This window comes from Erigeron canadensis, chromosome 8, assembly GCF_010389155.1.
Source record: "Erigeron canadensis isolate Cc75 chromosome 8, C_canadensis_v1, whole genome shotgun sequence".
Lineage (NCBI taxonomy): Eukaryota > Viridiplantae > Streptophyta > Magnoliopsida > Asterales > Asteraceae > Erigeron > Erigeron canadensis.
The window spans coordinates 27,495,787-27,515,570 of NC_057768.1; the positions used below are offsets into that span (position 1 = coordinate 27,495,787).

General features: G+C 34.9%; 3 protein-coding genes across 3 annotated transcripts; all 3 read right to left on the bottom strand.

Annotated features, from left to right (window-relative positions):
* Positions 1 to 4,845: 4,845 nt before the first annotated feature.
* LOC122610537 (receptor-like protein EIX2) lies at positions 4,846 to 8,019 on the bottom strand. The gene has a single exon (XM_043783517.1). The coding sequence runs from the start codon at positions 8,017 to 8,019 to the stop codon at positions 4,846 to 4,848; it is 3,174 nt and encodes a 1,057-aa protein (XP_043639452.1).
* Positions 8,020 to 12,813: 4,794 nt separating this feature from the next.
* Positions 12,814 to 13,797, bottom strand: LOC122578427 (ATP synthase delta chain, chloroplastic-like). Its single transcript, XM_043750387.1, has one exon. It carries the CDS (start codon positions 13,671 to 13,673, stop codon positions 12,915 to 12,917), a length of 759 nt encoding a protein of 252 aa, XP_043606322.1. The 5' UTR covers positions 13,674 to 13,797; the 3' UTR covers positions 12,814 to 12,914.
* Positions 13,798 to 15,886: 2,089 nt separating this feature from the next.
* Positions 15,887 to 19,784, bottom strand: LOC122611247 (peroxidase 12-like). Its single transcript, XM_043784235.1, has 3 exons — positions 19,495 to 19,784; positions 16,759 to 16,956; positions 15,887 to 16,653 (listed from the first exon to the last, which is right to left on the bottom strand). Exons 1-3 carry the CDS (start codon positions 19,756 to 19,758, stop codon positions 16,033 to 16,035), a joined length of 1,083 nt encoding a protein of 360 aa, XP_043640170.1. The 5' UTR covers positions 19,759 to 19,784; the 3' UTR covers positions 15,887 to 16,032.

Genomic DNA, 19,784 nt, shown 5'->3' on the forward strand with positions numbered 1-19,784 from the left:
TTAGATTGTGAGTAAGTTGTTCCACATAGTTAACTCTTTCTAGAGTTAGTTGTCCATTGACGACATCTCCTTGACCGGTGATGTTGCCGCCCTTGGAACCAGCAAAACTAACATATGACCCATTTATACCAGTATAATTGGACAAGAGCTTCTTGTCCCCTGTCATGTGCCTGGAGCATCCACTGTCAAGGTACCACAAATGAATAGGTTTCCTAGGAACTCCCTGCACATCAAATGAGAAATATTAGTTATCATTGGGGACCCAAACCTTCATAGGTTTGGGTCGTCCCTTCTCATCCTTGAGAATCAGTTCAGTCCAATATCCATTGCTAGAAGCCGTGGGTGAGACTTGATTCTCAACTTGTCTTCTTACTGGAGAAGACTTTTGACCGTTCGTTGGAGAAGGTCTTAAGGAATGAAGACCAAAAGAGGGTCGGACACGTGAATGATTTCGGTCATAAAATGAATTACGACTTGAAGGTATGTGAGACCAACTTGAACTCCCACTGGGGGTAGTGAATCTTTGTCCCATAGGAAAAGAACCTTTTGGTGGAGATTCACATCTTTGAGGTATAGTAAACAGTTTTGAAGAAGATTGAACTTTAGTTTCATAAACCTGTTTATCATTACCCAACCCCCTTTTACCTTCCGAGGTGACAACCTTTGAAGGAGAACCTGATCTCCGAGGTCGATTAGGACATACACTGTAAACATGACCTTTTTCATGACAAGCAAAGCAAGAGAGGACCTTAGATTTTTTCATTGTATCTACCTTATTATTGGTACTTACAGATACACTATTGTCCACTGATTTACTTGTTTTACTAGGATCCTTATGGTCGTGTTTGGTCGGTGATATCCTAGACTTACTTTGGGACTTCTTTTGAGCAGGCATTAAGATATGCTTCAAAGCCTTAGTTGCTTCGATATTAACAACTAATTCATCTTCAGATTGACTAATCCTAGACTGCTTAGGTAAAGGAGTTTGACGCAACTGACTTAAGCGCTTCATATCCTTAATATCAACATTCCAGACTTTATCAATCCTCTTAGGGTCAATTAATGATAACGGGAATTCTAACTCAGTGTAGACCCTACTACTCTTACGAAGTGTAAAGTGAGTAATACTGTCTTTTTGACCATAAGAAGTGGATGAATCTAGGACGACACCTTTCAATTTCTCTTCCTTGGTAGGTTGAGAAGAAACTCCTTTAGACACTGTGGTCTCCTCAGTCAAAGTAGGCTTAGGATACGAGTCTTGAGATTTACCAACATCAACACTAGGTTGAAGTAGGACTTCCGGAATATTAGGTTCTACAGGAGTATAATTATTGTTGAAAGGAGGAGGCATGCTATTGTAAGAAACCTTAGCAGAGTCAGAACTCTTAGATGGAGAGTCCCCAAATTTTTGCATATGCATCAAAAGCTCATCATGTCTAGTTGAATCAACCTTAGCTTGTAAGTCCACTATTTCTATTCTAGCATCAGCTAGTTCTTTCTCGATAGTAGAACACTTCTTAGCTAATAATGCATAAGCTTCACCACCTACTCTTTCTACAGCCACAGCATGTTTAACTTTGTCTTTCATAGCATTAATGTCAGACTCTAAAGATTTAATTCTATCCTTTAAAAATCTTTCTCTTTCAGTGACAGTTAAATCTTTTTTAATCAATTGTCTCTTTCTTCATGAGCAGCATTAACAACAGATTCTAAATGCTTAATTCGTTCATTCTTTTGTTCAATTTCATCAAACATTCGATTAACAATTTGGCAAATATGAACAATAGTACGAAGAGAATAAGATACCTGTTGATCTGCTTCTTTGCAGTCTGCCATGTATGCGACAAAGTCATCCACACTCATGCCTGCTGGAATTTCATACTCCGTCAACTGCTCTTCAATCGTCTTTTCAACCTCTTCAGTAGCAGAATCGTCTTTGTTCTCAGCAGTGTTCACCTCTCCAGAATTTTCGTATCAGCAACCTCAACCTCTTCATCCGACTCAGAATCAGTGTCATATACCTGAGTAGAAGATTCCAAGTTCGAGCTTTGAGCATTTTCATACAGATGCTCATCACTGTGGTAAACTGAGGTGTCCAAGAAATCCTCAACAGAATCTGCTATTTGAGCCATATCATCAACTATTTCGGCCAAATAAGCATTATTAGTCTCATCCTGTGGAAGATTCCAGACATAAGAACCATCAGGTTGAGCAGCTACGATAGCCTTGTCATTGCTATTTCCAGTAGTATCTTCAGTCAACAAGAGAGCTCTACTTGCATTCTGATTAAAAGGACGATTACCACCTCTATCTTGACGGGTAGGAGTAATGTTGACATCTCTCTTTGGTCGTTGACATTCTTTGGCAAAATGTCCAAAGCCATTGCAATTATAGCACTTAACCTTTGACTTGTCAAAGCCCTGAGTACCCCAATAAGCTGTCGACCTGTTCGCTGCATAAACCTTTGCACTCTCCTAGTGATCATCGCCAAATTCCATTTCAGATCCATTTCTTCAACATCATCTGGATCTATTTGGTCATAATCTTCATCAATGAGTGCTGGATCCGTGATCCTCCCAGCAACAAAAGCTTCATGTGCAGCACACATTGCAGCAAAGACATTCATCCTTCCCTCAGCAGATTTCATATCCATAGGCATAGACTTGTAACCAGCAGAAGTAGATGAAATGTTACTAAACGACATATTTCCAGGCTTGGCATTCTCATTTGTCTTTCGAGCCTTGAAACCAGCATCAGAAGCCATGAAACTTGCAGAATCATCTCCATCCATAACACAAGTAGGACCTTCTTTCGTGCCAGAAGAACCAACTCCAGAAAAGAATGCATTAATATCAGCTGTAGGATTCTTCATAGTGGCATGATAAAGAGATGGATCTTGTGTGAAGTTGTCTTGGAGATCCTTTGCCTTATCCTTCATTTTCTGTTTCTTAATGTGGATATAACACCATCTATACGAAGAGATGCATAATCAGCTCGTTCTTGCAATCCATGACGAAATTCTTTATAAGCTTTCGGCAAACCATCCAAGAATTTATCCACTATCTCAGTAGGAGTATACTTAAGATCAAAATAGGCTAACTCAGCAAGAAGATGTTGAAATCTCAAGATAAGATCCTCAACTAGTTCGTTCTTGGTAGCATTAAAGCAATCAAATTGTTTCTTAAGCATCTTAACTCGATTTTGCTTCAATAATGGATCACCTTCACAGTGAGCTTCAATAGCATCGAACAGTTGCTTGGAAGTCTTGTACTCCTGTTTAGGAAACAAGTGCACTAATTCTTGAGGAATGCACATTCTAAGAGTAGAAAGAGCCTTAACTTCAACAGCATACAAGGATTTTTCTTCACCTTTTAATTCTCCTACTTTATAATTAGTTGTAACACCGTTTACAGTAAGAGTTGGCCATTCATATCCTTCAGTGATCATAATCCACATATTCAAATCTTCTCGTTGAATATAATCTTCAAATCGACCTCTCCACGCCCAGAAGTCAGCCAATGAAACTAACTTCGGTGGAGAATTAGTACGTCCAACGAGATGATCATGATAAACAAGAGAATTCAGGTATTGAGCAACAGCAGTGTTGGTAGACGAGGAAGCCATTTCAAAAATTCTTGCACTGAACGAAGATAGATCTTAAATTCGTTTGAATGAGAGAAACGAAGATAGGATTAACTTCGTTTGCAGGAGGAAACGAAGATAGAATTATCTTCGTTTGAAGGAAAGAACGAAGATAAAGCAAAAAACCGTAAGGTGAAAGTAACGAAGATAACTTGAAATTCGTTTGAAGGAACTTAACGAAAATAAAGCTAAAAAAATGTTGGAAGAACTCGAAACGAAGATGAGGTTAAATTCGTTTGCTAAATTCGTTTGAGAAAACGAAGTTAGCGACAGTAAGGATGTCGGGAGGTGAATTTTCAGAGAAAAGAATCAAACAAAACGATCTCAAACCTTCGATAAGAAATCGATTGGCTCTGATACCACTTGTGAGTCCCTCGATAGCTATAGATCGCTCTCGAGATCGTCTATGATTATGTCGTGAGTGCGGAATCCTCACGAGATAACTAGTTTGATTAGAAAATTGGTATATCGCTAATTATCAAATAAATAATCAGCCGTATTGTACTATCTTCGTTTCTATAAGCTATAGAACGAACTTAGTTCTCTGCAGTACTTGTATGTCAAACGTATATCTATATATATCAGGGTATTCGTTCGTATATATATGTTTCAGGTCGAACTGGGCTTGCTGGGCTTTGTTCTTACGAATTTAGCTGCCAGCCCATGTAACGAAGTTAATCTTCGTTTGTACCAAACGAAGTTTATCTTCGTTTGCCTCTAACGAAGATATATCTTATCTTCGTTAGATGTAATACTTAGTTATATTCCTAAGTGTTTCATCTTAAGGAATCCTAACACATATTATGTTTGTACTTGTATATCACACAACAAACATCATACATAACACACACATATATATATATAACTCCAAAACATGTAATCGATCATTACCAAAACATAAAGTTCATAATCTATCAATTACATATATAGATACGACATAAATTAACATAATATCTCAATCTAAACGACATATCAAATCTAAGTTGCTGTTGTCACATCAACGTGCATCAACACTAGGAGCATCCAAGCTTATAAATATAACTATATTAGCAAGTTTAGTGCATATAGTATTTCCTATCTTTTTAAACTAAAACTTAACATGCATGTTACAACCTCATAACATTCTTCATCATTTATGATACATAGGCCTGGCAAAACGGGCGGGTCGGACGGGTTTGGGTAACGGGTCAAAACGGGTGCGGGTCAAAGCGGGTTGGGTGCGGGTCGGGTACGGGTCAACCCGCAAAACATAAGCCTTAGATTACTCAAGACACGGAAATATGCAATTCTCCATGTTTTGTTAACTATCAATGGAACCGCCACCAGCCAGAAACCAGTTATGAAGCCAGACATTGTGCTAATAATCAAGTCCCAATTTGTTTCATGAGATTCGTCGTCGTCATCTTCTTCTTCTTGTTTTTTATCAGGTACCTCACTTGCACATCGTTCAGTGAGGGGATCTCCACAAAGTTTGTTTCCAAAGAAGCTTGACTCGTTGAAGGTTTGAAATTGTGTGCCTGATGGAACTCTTCCTGTCAAATTGTTAAATGACACATTGAAGCTACTCAAGAAACTCAAGCTTGACAAACTAGCAGGAAGTTCCCCAGAAAGCCGATTAAGAGATACATCAAATGATGAAAGTGATTTTAGATCTCCAATCTTCTCAGGGATGCCCCCTGTCAATTGATTCCTTGACAAGTTCAACGACTGTAATGCAGGGAGTGACATTAACTCGCTTGGGATGCTCCCAAAAAAATTGTTACTCGAAAGGTCTAATATCTTAACAAGCCCAAGAATAGTACTATAGGTGTCCTCTCGTCCCTTTATAACTAAAGATGCACTGCCAATGATGTTTCTAGGTTGTGAGAAAATAAATCTATCAGTGGAAGTAATTTCTTTCCCAGAGAGGATTGTGAAATTTTTGAAGCATCTTGGAACATTTCCCGATAGCTTATTATGTGCAAGATCCAAGATCTGTATACCAGTAATATAGCAAAGCTCATTAGTAATATTTCCGGTTAAATTGTTTGATCGGAGGTTGAGAAATACCAAACTCAGGAGATCAGTCCCAAGCCATGCTGGGATTTCTCCAACAAGTTTGTTTCTAGCAAGTTGAAGGATCACTAAGTTCTTCAAGCTCTTTAGAGAAGTAGTTAATTTTCCGGAGAGATTGTTGTTGCACACATTCAATGATGCTAGGAAAGCCAAAGATCCTAAGGTTCTAGGAATCCCACCAGACAATTTGTTGTTCTCCATGTTCAAGAATGTCAAACTCGGCCATTTTTTCCAGCAATCAGGAATGATACCTGATAGATTATTATTCGCCACGTCAAGGACTTCTAGACTTTTCTCATCATATGGACACAACAGATGATGTAGTGATCCCCTAAAGCAATTATTTGACAAAACAAAGATTCTTGCCAATGAACCATTTGGGAGTGGAGGCATTTCCCCGCTAAGCTTGTTAGAACTCAAGTCGAGTACTTGAATTGATGCAGTGATACCAAACAACCTTCCTTGAATTTGATTATGTGACATATTTAAATATCCTAGATTGGGCAATGAGCTCCAAAACGGCTTGGTGATGGTTGTTGAAATACGTGTGTTGCTTATATCCAAGTCTATTAAATCCTTCTGCAGCTGTAGCCACAATGGAATTACAGGCCCTAAATCCCATGAACTTAAATACAAAAACTGCAGCTGGAAAGAGGGAACCCATGTGGCAAGGCGCGGTCTTAGGGATAGGTGGTTGCTTATACCATTTAGGTACTTCAATCCGGCTAGTTTGTCAAAATGAGAGTCTGTCACGACACCGGTTAAAAAGTTGTACGAAAAATCGAAATAACTTAACTTTAAAAGTTGGCCAAGGCTATCAGGAAGGCTGCCGTTGAGTTGATTATATGAAAGATCTAACACCTCCAAAGACGACAACCCTCCAACTGAGTTTGGAATTGAACCTGATATAAGATTCTTAGAAAGATATAATGACCTCAAAAAAGATAATCTTCCTATTGAATCTGGAATAATACCAGTAATATGATTATTACCAAGTTGAAGGTACTCCAGATAAACAAGTTTTCCAAGTTGACTTGGGAGAGGACTTGAAAGTCCCGAAGACTCGAGGGATAAAGACTTCAATCTCGGTGATTTGCACTTGAAAAAGCTTTGAAGAAGGCTTGTCAAGCTAATATCATGAAAAGAGTTACCTCCTAGAGCAATATGTCTCAACTTGCAAAGGTTTCCCAATGATGCAGGTATTGTCTTGTTGAGTTTATTGAATGAAAGATCAAGGCTAACAAGGGAAGTCAAGTTATGAAGGGAATCAAGAGCCGAACTAGAGACACCACAAGAACTGATATCCAAAAAAATGAGGTTACTACCCACACTAGACAACCCTTTTAATACTAATGAAGAACTCATGAAATCATTCTCATGGACATGAAGTGACTCGAGAGAAGTTAAGTTACGAAAACTACCATCAATACTACCAGGAATAGGGCCTTTAAAACCACATCCGCTCAAGTCTAGTGTAACTAGACTAGTGATACTGAAAATCCATTGGAGCACATAATTATTATCAAAACTGTTTCCAGAAATATCGAGCAAGGAGAGGGATGTAAGATTTTGATTAGCAACGTAAGGATGCATATGCAAAAGTTGACTTTTGGACAAATGTAGTTCCACCAAAGAAGGGAGGGTGTTGATTACCTGAATCCAATCAGTTGCTTCACTAAGGTCTACACGACTCAAATCCAGGTGACACAACAAACGGAGACCTGACAACCAGCGAATATCCATGATGCTAGTAGTTTCATACTCCTCATTATCATCTTCATAAAAACTTCCAAGACAGAGGGTGCGTAATTCCGACATATTCCCAACTTGAGGAGGAATCTCTCCACCAAATCTGGAACGGGAGAGGTTAAGGTATCTCAAACTTCCAAGTGCACCCATAAAGCCAGGAATTTCCATTTCTCCAAAATCATTGCAGCTCAAGTCTAGATGTTTGAGTTTCGTTAGATTCACAAGGGATGGACTTAAATCCCCTCCTAGTTTTTGCTTCAAGGCTTGTTCGTATTCTGAGACCGTGTTGTATTCATTAGTACGACATTCACCTGGAAGATGGATCTTGTGAACATGACCGGTACTATGATCACAAACAATCCCAGTCCAATTGCAACAATCATTCCCTTCACCGATCCAAGAAGCAAGTCGGTCTGCTTTATCTATGAGGCCCTTTTTGAACTCAAATAATGCTTCTCTTTCATAATCCTTGCATAATACACCATCCTTGCTATTATCTGATCCACATATACGACATAATACCACAACAAGAAGTATGCGAAAGCAACAAGAAACGGATAAATGAACAATCATATTGATTGAAGATGTAAGTAGTAATTAAATAACAAGCACTTGTGTACAACATTTAATTTATACACTGTCTGTTTAAATCTTTCATTGACTTGACTGATGCATATACTTGGAATGTCTAATTAAACTTCCATGAAATTGTAAACAATAAATTTTAAATAACATCTCAGCTAGCTAGGATGACTGGTTATATATCAATTTGTTAATATGAACACAATATAATGTGAACAAATCAATCAACATCAAACAACTAATCAGTTGTTATCATTGATTCAAAATTCATATATATGTTTCCATCTTTTCACATATTGGCCATATATATATACCAGTTTTGGTCAATATCGGGATATATCAGTCAATATCAGCCAAAATAAAATTGACTCTTTTTTTACCAATTTTTAAAACCTTTTACTTTTTATAACTTTTAAAAATATTTATATAATTTTATATTTATTATAAATAGTTTATCTTTAATGTAATGTTTTACTTTTACTATTATATTTTTATTTGTATTATTAAATGAAAAGTAGCTTAATATATAATTTATTAAACAAAAGGATAGAATTATATGTACATATAAAAAAATCAAGTAGATATATATGTAAAACATAAAAATCATGAATATATTGCTAATATTTATTTATTAAAAATTATACCTCTTTGTAATTTATAGTCCCCGATATATCCCCTGCTACGGCTGATATATCGCGCTTCAAGGGGTTAACCTATATATCCCTACGGCCGATTTTTACAACCTTGATCTTAAATATAGCATTTATATAGCCCACCCACCCCCCCACCCCCCCCCCACCCCCGCCCAAAAAAAAAAAAAAATCATGAAACATATGCCATATAAGATCATCTGTAACACATAGATATTTTTTGGCGTATTCATCCCAACACAACCTTTACGTCTCTGATGTGGTGCTTGCTTCCAAGAGATCAGAATGATAATTCTAATTGTTTACTATAACAACTAAAAGGTATGTAATCCTTTTTCTTTTTTTTTTTATAATAATTTTCTGATTATTAACTAGGGTATTAGGGTTCTTACTTTATGTTCATAATTATAGGTTCAATTGTGAAAACATAGATCATGTTTTAAATTGCATGTTTCCTTAAAAGTTTATGTTTGTTTGTAATGCCTAATACCTACATATAAGGATGGACGGAGGGCCTTACCACCCCTCCCCAATTTTGCTTCTCCTCCCCGCTCGCTGTCTAATGCTAGGAATGTCTCACCACCTCTTCCCAACCCTCCCCACCCTTTTCTATATAGTTTAAACATATATAAAACAATACAGAAATAAATAAAGAAAAAAGAGGGAAGAAAAGACAAAAGAAGAAACAAATAAAGACAAAAGAAGATAGGCAGCAAAATCAGCACCGTGGTCACCAAATCGCTCCCCACCCTACCAGTATCAAGGGTGGCGCGGTGTTCAAACCGGTACCGGATAGGTACCGGTCTCCTCCCAGGGCGCTCCGTCCACCCTAAAAATAATAGTTCTTTTTATTTATGAAAATGTTGAAATTACTCTATGAAATATGACTATAATACCCTTACTCTTTTCCTACATTATCATTTTCTTTATTCATTAATTTAATCATCTCCACTAATATACCTAAAATACCTTTAATGAAATAAATTACATTATCAGTCTCTCAAGTCTTAACAACACTAACCACTATATTAATTACATTTACATTATTAGCCTACACTATTCGTCGTCATCACCATCAGTCGTCACCGCTTCCCGTCACCACCGTATTGCCCACCGCCGCCGCCACATTACGCGGGTAGTATGCTAGTCATTAATAACTTGTATCTTTCGTTTCATATTATCAAACTAGGTGGTTCATAATGCCCCGTGTAGTGGGGCCGTATCATTTTTGAGCGTTTCATTTTTAAAAAGTCATACCACAACTTCGATATAATAAGTTAATAAAAACTATGTTTACTCAAGAAAAAGGCAGAAAGAAATAAAAGGTTAAACAAAAAACCAAACTATCAAGGTAAAGCAAAAAAATAAAATAAAAAAAAGCATTAGAAAAAAATTCGAAAAGATATATATAAAACGAGTACATTCAAAAAGCAAATAAGTTAAAAAGTATAAACATAAAATACACACACAAATAACACCACAAAGTTACAAAATTGATGTTTAAAAAAAAACCAAAATGTTACAAAGTATATAAAAATATAAAATATTATATTACTAAAAAATAAAAGATACAAAACAATTTTTTTAAAAAATACAAAAAAAAAAGTGTTTCCAAAAGCAAAACAAAGAGCAAAAGAAAGAAACAAAATAATAAAGGGGGAAAAAGGCAATTCTTTGAATCTAAAACCAGAAAACAACAAAAAAGATTAAGGGGTTGGGCGTTCAGGAGCAACAAAATAGGGGTGGAAAGTATAACTTTTGATATCTAGAAAAAAAACAAATAAAATTTAAAAATGGGGGTGAGGAGAGCCTTGATCCCATGACCTATTGACCTTGCATGTTTAAAGTTGCGCCTAAGCCACTTCTAATTCTTTTATGTTTTATAAACCGAAAATCAAATATATATTCATAAACTCCATATAAATACAAAAATTACTGTTCACATTTAATTGTCTTATTATAGAATGTAATGTAAGAATGTAATGTAATGTAATTAGGATGAGAGAAAAGTTCAAATCCTGTATCTATCAAATGTTGGGTTAATTAATGCCAAATGGGCTTCTACTTTATATAAATCGAAAGTAGTAATGTTGTTGAGGTTTGGACAAAATTGCCTACCCGTTTGTTGTAGCCTCTTGTAGGTAATCCAACCAAAGTTAATCTAATGACTGACCTAATAGATGGGTAATATTCTTACACAATATATTTTTGCTATACACAATAATACATATATGATATAGTTGTATAATATAAACATATATTGTTAAGTATGGTAAAAAAAATAATTGTGTAGGGGTCAACCCTCTTAATATATCTTTTAATTATAATGATGTAATGGTGTTACATGGCCGGCTGGGAGGGTAGGCAACAAGAGCATAGGCCTAGGACCCAAAACATTAAAGGGCCCAAAAACATAAAACAAAAGTCACAATATATACATACGGGCTTTAATTAGCTCATATGATCAATATATTCCATAATGGTTGGGATTTTGCTTTCTATATCAGAAACGTTTGGTTATTATAAGGGCTTTAATGGTATCATAGATAGATATAATGGTATCATGTTACAGAAGACTGAGATTTTAGGGGCCTAATTTTTCGTCTTGCCTCGGGCCTCAAATTTTATTAGCATTCTCGAAGACGGCCATGCGGTGTTATTATCACTCTTTAACATGAGAAATGATATTAAAAACTTCATTTTAGTTCTTCAGTGTGGTCATGTTCTCATAATAGTATGAACTCCGAAGAAGGGTGGGGCGTTATTGTTATTAAAAGATAGCAAAAGGCTCGAAAATGAAATGGTCGAGCATTGCGTAGGTATATCTTGGGAAGGATGAAGTAAAACTTGTTGGTTACTTGGTTGTGTTGAAAATGTGACGATAATATTCCAAATTGTAATCAATTAGAAGGAGATTTCAAGTGTTAATCATCATCATTATCAAAGGTAAACATTCAATTTGTGTTCTTTTAAATTAAAAATGGAGAAATATGGTGATTATATGGATTGAATGGGATTGTTGGTCTCCATCACGCAATTTCAATATTTCATTCAATCTGTTTTCCATCCACAATCCTCTCTGCATTCAATCGTCCACCCAAAACCCCTTATCTCTTACTAGCAAACTTTGTATACATATGGTTTTATTTATCTTAATCTAATTATCTATATCTATATCTAAATAAATACCATCCATAACTCCATCACACATTTCGTCTCAGCAGCCTCTATCCCGATCATGACCCTAACAGGATCTCCAAATAAACTTAAGCATATGCCCTCTAAAAATGTTCAAATTTGGAACCTATACTAATATATCACAGTTTTAACTTTTAAGCATAGGTGAAACTTCTATGCAACATTTACTCTGCATCAAACAGTTGATGCCAGTTTAACAAATCTTCTTAGCTTTTCTGCATTTGGAGACTAATCTCGTTAGCGTACTAGATATATGTCAAGCTAGAGCCCATTTGCAATTAGCATTTGGTCAAAGTTGTGATCTCAGGGTTACAACCATACTTTACATATTTGTGATATTGAGTATTGTTGTTGTCGTTGTGTGACCTCTGGCTTACCAAGGGTAACCAGTCACTCATGCCTAAAGACATTGCTGGTCAATAGTCTTGATAGTGAGACGGGTGTTTTTGGTTCAAATTAGACATCTATAACACATGGATGGCTCTTTGGTTCATTGGAAAAACCAGGTCACCCCAGTAAACTGAAGCTAGCAAGGATCAAACATTTAAACCTATCTGTTTTAGGAAACCTCAAACATTTCAACACACTAGGCCATCCTATGATTCAAAACAAAATGAAATACAATGTTTCATAACCACATACCATTTCGCGTAATTACTCCACAAGATCACGGAATTATGAGAAGGTTGAATAATCACATTTTATAATATCCGATCCTTGAATGATGGTGGCCGTAAGGGGTGTCATTAACGATATTCAGGTTACTTGGGGAGGACGAGTCTTTAACCATATTATAATACACAATCTTGAAAGCATAGAAAAACACATAAGCACATACATTACCATAAAAAGTACTCTAATAGCTAAGTGATAATAGAATCATTGCAATTCAATTGTCTCATGAAAAAAACATAATTACAATTCTTCCCAAAAAAAAGAACAAAAATATACTCATATATATTCATAAGTTTATTAAAAATCAAATTATGATACTCGACTTGATAATTCAATTCAATCATATATAAATATAAATCAGACTCATACAGCAAGTTTAATATCACCAATCTCAAGTTGTGCAGCAATTTCTTCCAACTGTTTCTTGACACTCATATCAATCAATTTCGACCCCGAATTTCCATACCTTATAGTAAATCCAGCCACTAAAGATTCATCAATAACCGTCTTAAGCCTAACGTTTTTCGCCCCCGTTAGTTTCTGGACTTGTTTTGCAATTTGGGCCAAATGTTGCTCCTCAAGTTTCACAACAGACGTTACAACAGCCAACTCTGTATCAGTTAACTTATTATAAACAATCTCAAACTCTTTAATAATTTCTTTAATCATATCAATCCTTTTACTTTCAATTAAAATGTTCAGGAAGTTACAAACGTGTTTTTGTAACTTCCCTGACGCTGTTATGTCGTCAAGTAACGCTCGTTTCGCCTCGAGCGTTACTATTGGACTTACAAAAAAGTCCAAAAAACTTTTTTCCGAAAAAAGTTCACCTATTGTATCAAGGTCTTTAACAGTTGCTTCTAGTGTATCATTTGCAACTGCCACGTCGGCTAACGCGGCTGCATAACTACCTGCAGCCGAGTCAGCCATTCGTGCCCCCGACGGGGCAGGTCTTTTGGCATTGCCCCGACGGGGTTTGGCAGTGAATTTGATTGAGAGCTTGGGGGCCCTTAGACCCCCAGTGAATGAAAACTTTACTGGGGTTGTTTTTTGAAAAGATGGTGAAGATGAGGGTCTTGATTGAAATGTTACTGGAGCTGCTGTGGCAGAAGTTGCTGACATTTTTGTTATGTTTTTTTTTTTTTTTTTTTGGAGGAATTTGAGATGGGTTTTGTGAAAAATGGGGAATGAAAGATGGAACTGGGGGGTTTTTGGGAGGAAATGGAAGGTGCAGATGTGGGATTGAGAAATGAGTGAACAAGAAAGAAAGAAAATGGATGGGGTGTTGTTTTTTGTTATCTTAGGAGATAACGAGGTGGACACGTGGCGAGTTTGTATTAGTTGAATGTAATTTGTTTGGTGTTTTGGATTCAGTGGTAAAATGTTTGATACTTTCGTTGATATTGTGATGGGAAAAGAATCTATATAATTTGGTACACGAATGACTTATATATTCTCATTCGGAATGAGAAACTTTTAGTTGAAATTTAACTTAAGAATCATTTGACTTACATAAATCTCTGCCTTCAAACTTTTGATTATTACTATCAAGTATTTTTGTAAAGACTAGTTAGAATCAACGATGTATCAAATTTGGTTATTTAAGACCTACATGTTGTTTCAAGTTTGAATCTTAATTCGAATCTTATAACGGGGAATCTAGGAACGCCCTCATTCACACGATCAAGGGGGAACTGTGCAACCCCGTAAACTTTTACTTGTGATTCGGATCAAACACAATTCTTATTTCTTCATTACTCCTGATATCTCATAAAATGATGTGAGTGAGACTTGAATTCAGGTTAATCTATATAAAAAAAAAACTTAGATTTTGGAATGGTTGGTACAATTTCAAAAAATTTAGATAGAGGTGGTTTAACGGTACTATAAGACTAGGCGATCGCTTTAGGCCCCAAAATTTTAATGCCTCAAAATTCTATATAATAGACTTAATATTTGGATTTTAGACTAGTATTATTATATAATCTGCATTTCAATATCACCTTTTTAGTTTTTGCATCAACATCTCCATCTTTTTTATTACTAGTAGTTGAGTAACAAAAGTCGAGCTATTTTTTTTTTACTTTATTTTATATGATAATGAACTAGGCCCCCAAAATTGATTTCGTTTAAGGCCTCTGAATTTAGGAACCTCAAATTTATCTATTTGGTAAAGTATAATTCTATGAACTTGATAAATTCCTAACTAAGAAAATCTTTTTTTTCTTTGTGTCGTGGACTCGTGGGTACATTTCTTTTTGAGTTTTACCATTTCTTAAAGCACAACTATGGAATTAATGTAAAGGTCTTCACACATTTGGGACCTCGATCGCTTCACTTGTTTTATGATTAAGATGCCCATGATTCTATCATATAAAATTATGAATAACCAATCTTATCGACATTCTAATAAGCAATTTTGGAGCTATTCTCCATGAGAGACGATAATATGAGTATTGAAACTTTGTTTATGCTCAATACTTTTCTCTTACTATTTTTTTAAAGTTTCGCTTACTAAATGGTTTTCTTGGTGGGGATTTTATGTTTATTCATTTAGTGCGGCGGAAATGGGCTATAAACTTCTACTGGGCCGCGTAGTGTTTATTTATGGATTATGACTTGTAGTGTAGTGAGCTAGAATCCTAAACAAATACTCGTATTAAGCTGACAGATCATGCTTTGTTGAGCCCATGCTGAAATATAAAGACACCAGACCAGTGCATTTCACATATTTGAAGAAATTGGCTTCATTGTTGTCTATATTCGGGAGAATATGACTGATACTTGTTTTTAATACAAGAAACGTTTTAAATCATGCTCTTAATTAGATAAACTTATATATCCGTTAATAAGTTATTACATGGCCTTTCCTTATATGCAGAACCTATAGCCGTTTGTTGGCAACTTAGCATATACACAGATATGTGAACAAATTCATTTACAAAATAACCAAAGACTATTTAAAATTCTTTTACAATACAAACTTTTATAACATTCATATATGATTATATGAATACGCTTTAAAATCATGTGATCTAATACAAAATTAAGAGTTTTTACCATTCTTGTAAAAAAATTAATTCTGTAAATTATATGATAGAAACTATGATATGTTACTTCCATTGTAATTGAACTCGTAGTCTTGTAGAAGTATAGAACTATAAACATTAGTGACTCAAGCTACAACTGAATTTTTAAATTGAATTATATATATATATAGGGTCCTCAAAGTATTTGTTGTGTGATACGAGTATACGACGAACGATCATATATCATCTGAAAGAATCAACCAATCGTCATGTGAAGCTACTTAAAGATTAAAAAGAAACCCAACCTTAGAAAAAACACCAAGTAATTTGTTGTTTACAAAAGTATTTGATTACATAGAAAATACCAAAGGAAAATACGATTACTTAATGATAAAACATAGAGCGATAACATTCTAAGTACACGAAAATGAAAAGCAATTTATGAAATTCCTTTAGAAGCTCTCGACATTGTACATGTTGTCTCCTTCAACAACTGTCGATATAAGCAAGTCATTTGAGTTTCGCACATGGCAACTATTGCGAACCTCACCTTGTGTACCCGTCAACACTTGCATCTGTCCCATCTTGATCATAACGTTTACAAATTTCTCAAAGAACAACGTTTGATTAATTGCAAAGCTCGTTACAATGTCTCTAGTCCTTTTATCGGTGTACAAATCTTGATCAGATGTTAGAACTCCTTGTTTGTTCATGAGATCGACAAAGTACTTATTATCAAACACATTTGGAGACCGAATGTCTAGGTTGGTACTTGCATTAGTATTAGCATCCGGGCACACACCTTTAAGTGTGGTAGCAAAAGTTTTGTCTAAGGTTGCGTCTTGTGTGGGGTAAAGGCGTCCTGTGAAAGATGGGCAATGAGCGACGCCAATGGTGTGGGCTCCTGATAAGGCCACCGCATCAGTGGCGTCAAAATTTTTGGCAGAAAGGGTTCTTAATAGAGTGTCAGTCGGGACAAATGGCGATGGAAGATTGGCTAATGTTGCATTCCTTGTTGCAAAAGAGACTCCATCTCTTCGTCCAAGGGGAACGCTATAACTTGGCCCACCGGTCTAAAATATAACATAATGTGCAAAAATGTATGTTAACTTATATCAACTCTATCAATATCATTAATCGTGTGTTTCATTATTAATAAGGTGTAAGCATGAACTTACCAACACAATAGCGTCACGGGCAACTATGGCAGTGATATCGGAACAAGAGACACTACCTGCACCACATTGCTTGTGAACCCGGCGACGAAGATCCTCAATGACATCAAAACCTCTCAAACTTAAGTTTGGGGGTGCGGTTTTCTCACTATCGACAGGTCCACTAGAGGATCCATCCAACAAAACCGAACCATCACAACCCTGCGTATACAAAAAGAAATCAATAAGCAAATTAACTGGAAAGGACCATTAATTTCTATCTCTACTACTTAATAGTAATAAAACAAATATAAAAAGCCCATAATCAACTTGTGTCTCAACTTTAATTAATTGAACAAAAGAATCAGAATTTCGGAATAAAGGCAGAATAAACAAATTAAACATATGTACTCCTGTCAATTATTATCTTAAAAGAAATATGGAAAGACAAAAAACTGAAAAAGTAAAGGCAACTAATTAAGCGTTAATTAATGGATTTTAGCATGTTTAAATAATAATGGATTATATATAAATATATACTTATGCTAGTTGTTCGATCTATTCTTTAAGATAAGAGAGCATCATTCCATTCGATCTATTATATCCCGATTCCCAAAGTGTTGTACATTATTGGTGCAGAGACCCTTGACCCCAAGTTCGCTTTGGACAAGTTCGGTGAAGGATTTGGACTAACTAGTCAATCCGATTGAATTAGGCTAATCAAGTAATTCAACTAGAATCCACCGTTAAACTAGATGAACTCAAAACCTAACTTAATAGATTATTGCTTATTACGTACAATTGAGAGTAGTGATACATAGGGCCCAAATCATAAGTCTAAACATATATAATCAAGGATTCCACGATTTCTTTGTTCTCATCTACACATTCAATCTTGTTATGTGTAGAAAACTCGTAATATATTTTTTAGACTCATCATTTAGAGTTATTTAGCTTTCTTACCTTGTCGGGCCCTATTTGGATATGCAACCCACCCTCACGTACGGCCTCACTCACTGAACAGGTTTATTATTCATAGCATGCGTAAACACGTTTACTCACTTCCAATTCTATCATTTTGTCCCTAGCCTTCTAGCTTCTACAACTTGCCTCCATACCATTTAGACATATATAGTACATCCACTTTTGCTTTCACTTTCAATCAATGTTTTAAAAACCGGTATTTTAGTCATACCAGCGTGGAAAAATTTTCTGGTATTATTGGTATTACCAGAAATACCGGCCGGTACGACTATTTTTAATTTATTATATTTTTATGTGTAAAAATCCTTAAAATTTGTTACAATTTAATAAAAATAGTCAAAATGCAATTATAATTTACTCAAAAATAATACCTAGTATGTATTTTATAATAAAATATAAGTTTTAAAATTCACAAATAACAAAAAATAACATTAAAGTATCATAAAAATAATCTTTTAAAAAAATCAAAATTTATTTTTCGAAATACCGGAAATACCGGTATGGTAATACCGGAAAATACCGGGAATACCGGCCGGTATTGAATAGTGAAAATACCGGAAAAATATTAGACTTAAAATACCGGTGTTGTCTCCGGTACCGGTATTTAAAACATTGCTTTCAATTATGAATTATCTAAACTTCATCTCCACCATAAAGTATCCAAAAATCACTTGAAACTTTTAATCCGCTTATAAAGTAAAACTAAATATATGATCTATAATCATTATAAAATCACAACAATGTGATATATGTAAGTCATTTAGAGCACTCCTATTGGGAGTGTATTGGGAATATATTGGGAGTGTATTTATTTGAATACTATTGAGAGGAGAGTGTATTGGAAGAAATTGTGGTGGTGACCACGGTTGGATTGGGAGTGTTTTTCTTTCCTTTTATTTACGTCTTTCACAAACATAGTATTTGTTAACTTAAATGGTGGATATTGAAATGTATTGGATTTATTAGGCGTGAATAGAGAAAAATATATTAGGAAAACGTTTTGCTGATTTGACACTAATATATATAGCAATGCATCGGATGTATTGGGGGATAACATTAAGACGGAGTGCTCTTATTATTTTCTTTTTCTTACATTTATTTGAATTTGTCATATGTTTTTTATGTTTTCGGTTGGAGGATGAGTAAAAGGGTGTCTTAGTTAAATAAATCATTACTTTTTAAGGTTAAAAATTAAAAATTAATGCACATGTACTACTATTTATATTTATAGATATAATTTTGATTTGAATAAAACAAATAGTAAGATTAAAATAAATCATCATCAGTATATATAATTTTCTAAAAAATTCTCCATGCATTAGTTATACTCTATTCTAACGATAAACATCGTATTTATTCTATTCGTTTTATTTAATATTTAGTGGGGCTAAGATTGAGCATCTGGATAGTAAACTTTAGATTAAAAAAAGAAAAATACAAAATAACACTCTATCCGTTTCATTTTAATTATCTTATTTTGACTGATTAAGTGTTTTTTTTCCGATTTTAATTGTTTGTGTTATATATTAGTTGAATAAAGTTATATCAACAGTTAACACGCACAAAAATATTTATGATCCAAATTAAAAAAAAAACTTAGAAAAATAAAATATGACCGTTGATATTGGACGGAGGGGAGTTCTCGTATCATCGTATGGTTAATGTATATATGTTTTCTATATAGATTATATTATAAATATGTTTAATAATACTCTGTCATTTAAGAATTCACAAATGAAGTTTAACAAAGTGTAGAATCGATCTATATATTTATACCTGAACAAAGCAATCATGGAAATGAACTCTAAGTAGAGCAGCAGCAAGACCAATATCCTTCTTGAACACCTTCTCTAATTGCTTTCTAATAATTGATTCCAACTTTGGACAACTAGTTTCATAGTATTTCATAGATAGCCCCTTCACTAATGGTGGTTGTTGTTGTGCTTCTAAACAATGCAAATGCATTAGCATCATTACCAATACACCCACCACAGTGACTGCAAGTGTGTGACGTGGCATTTGTGTATTTTTAGAAGCCATAGTTGATTATTTTTGGTGTTCAAAAC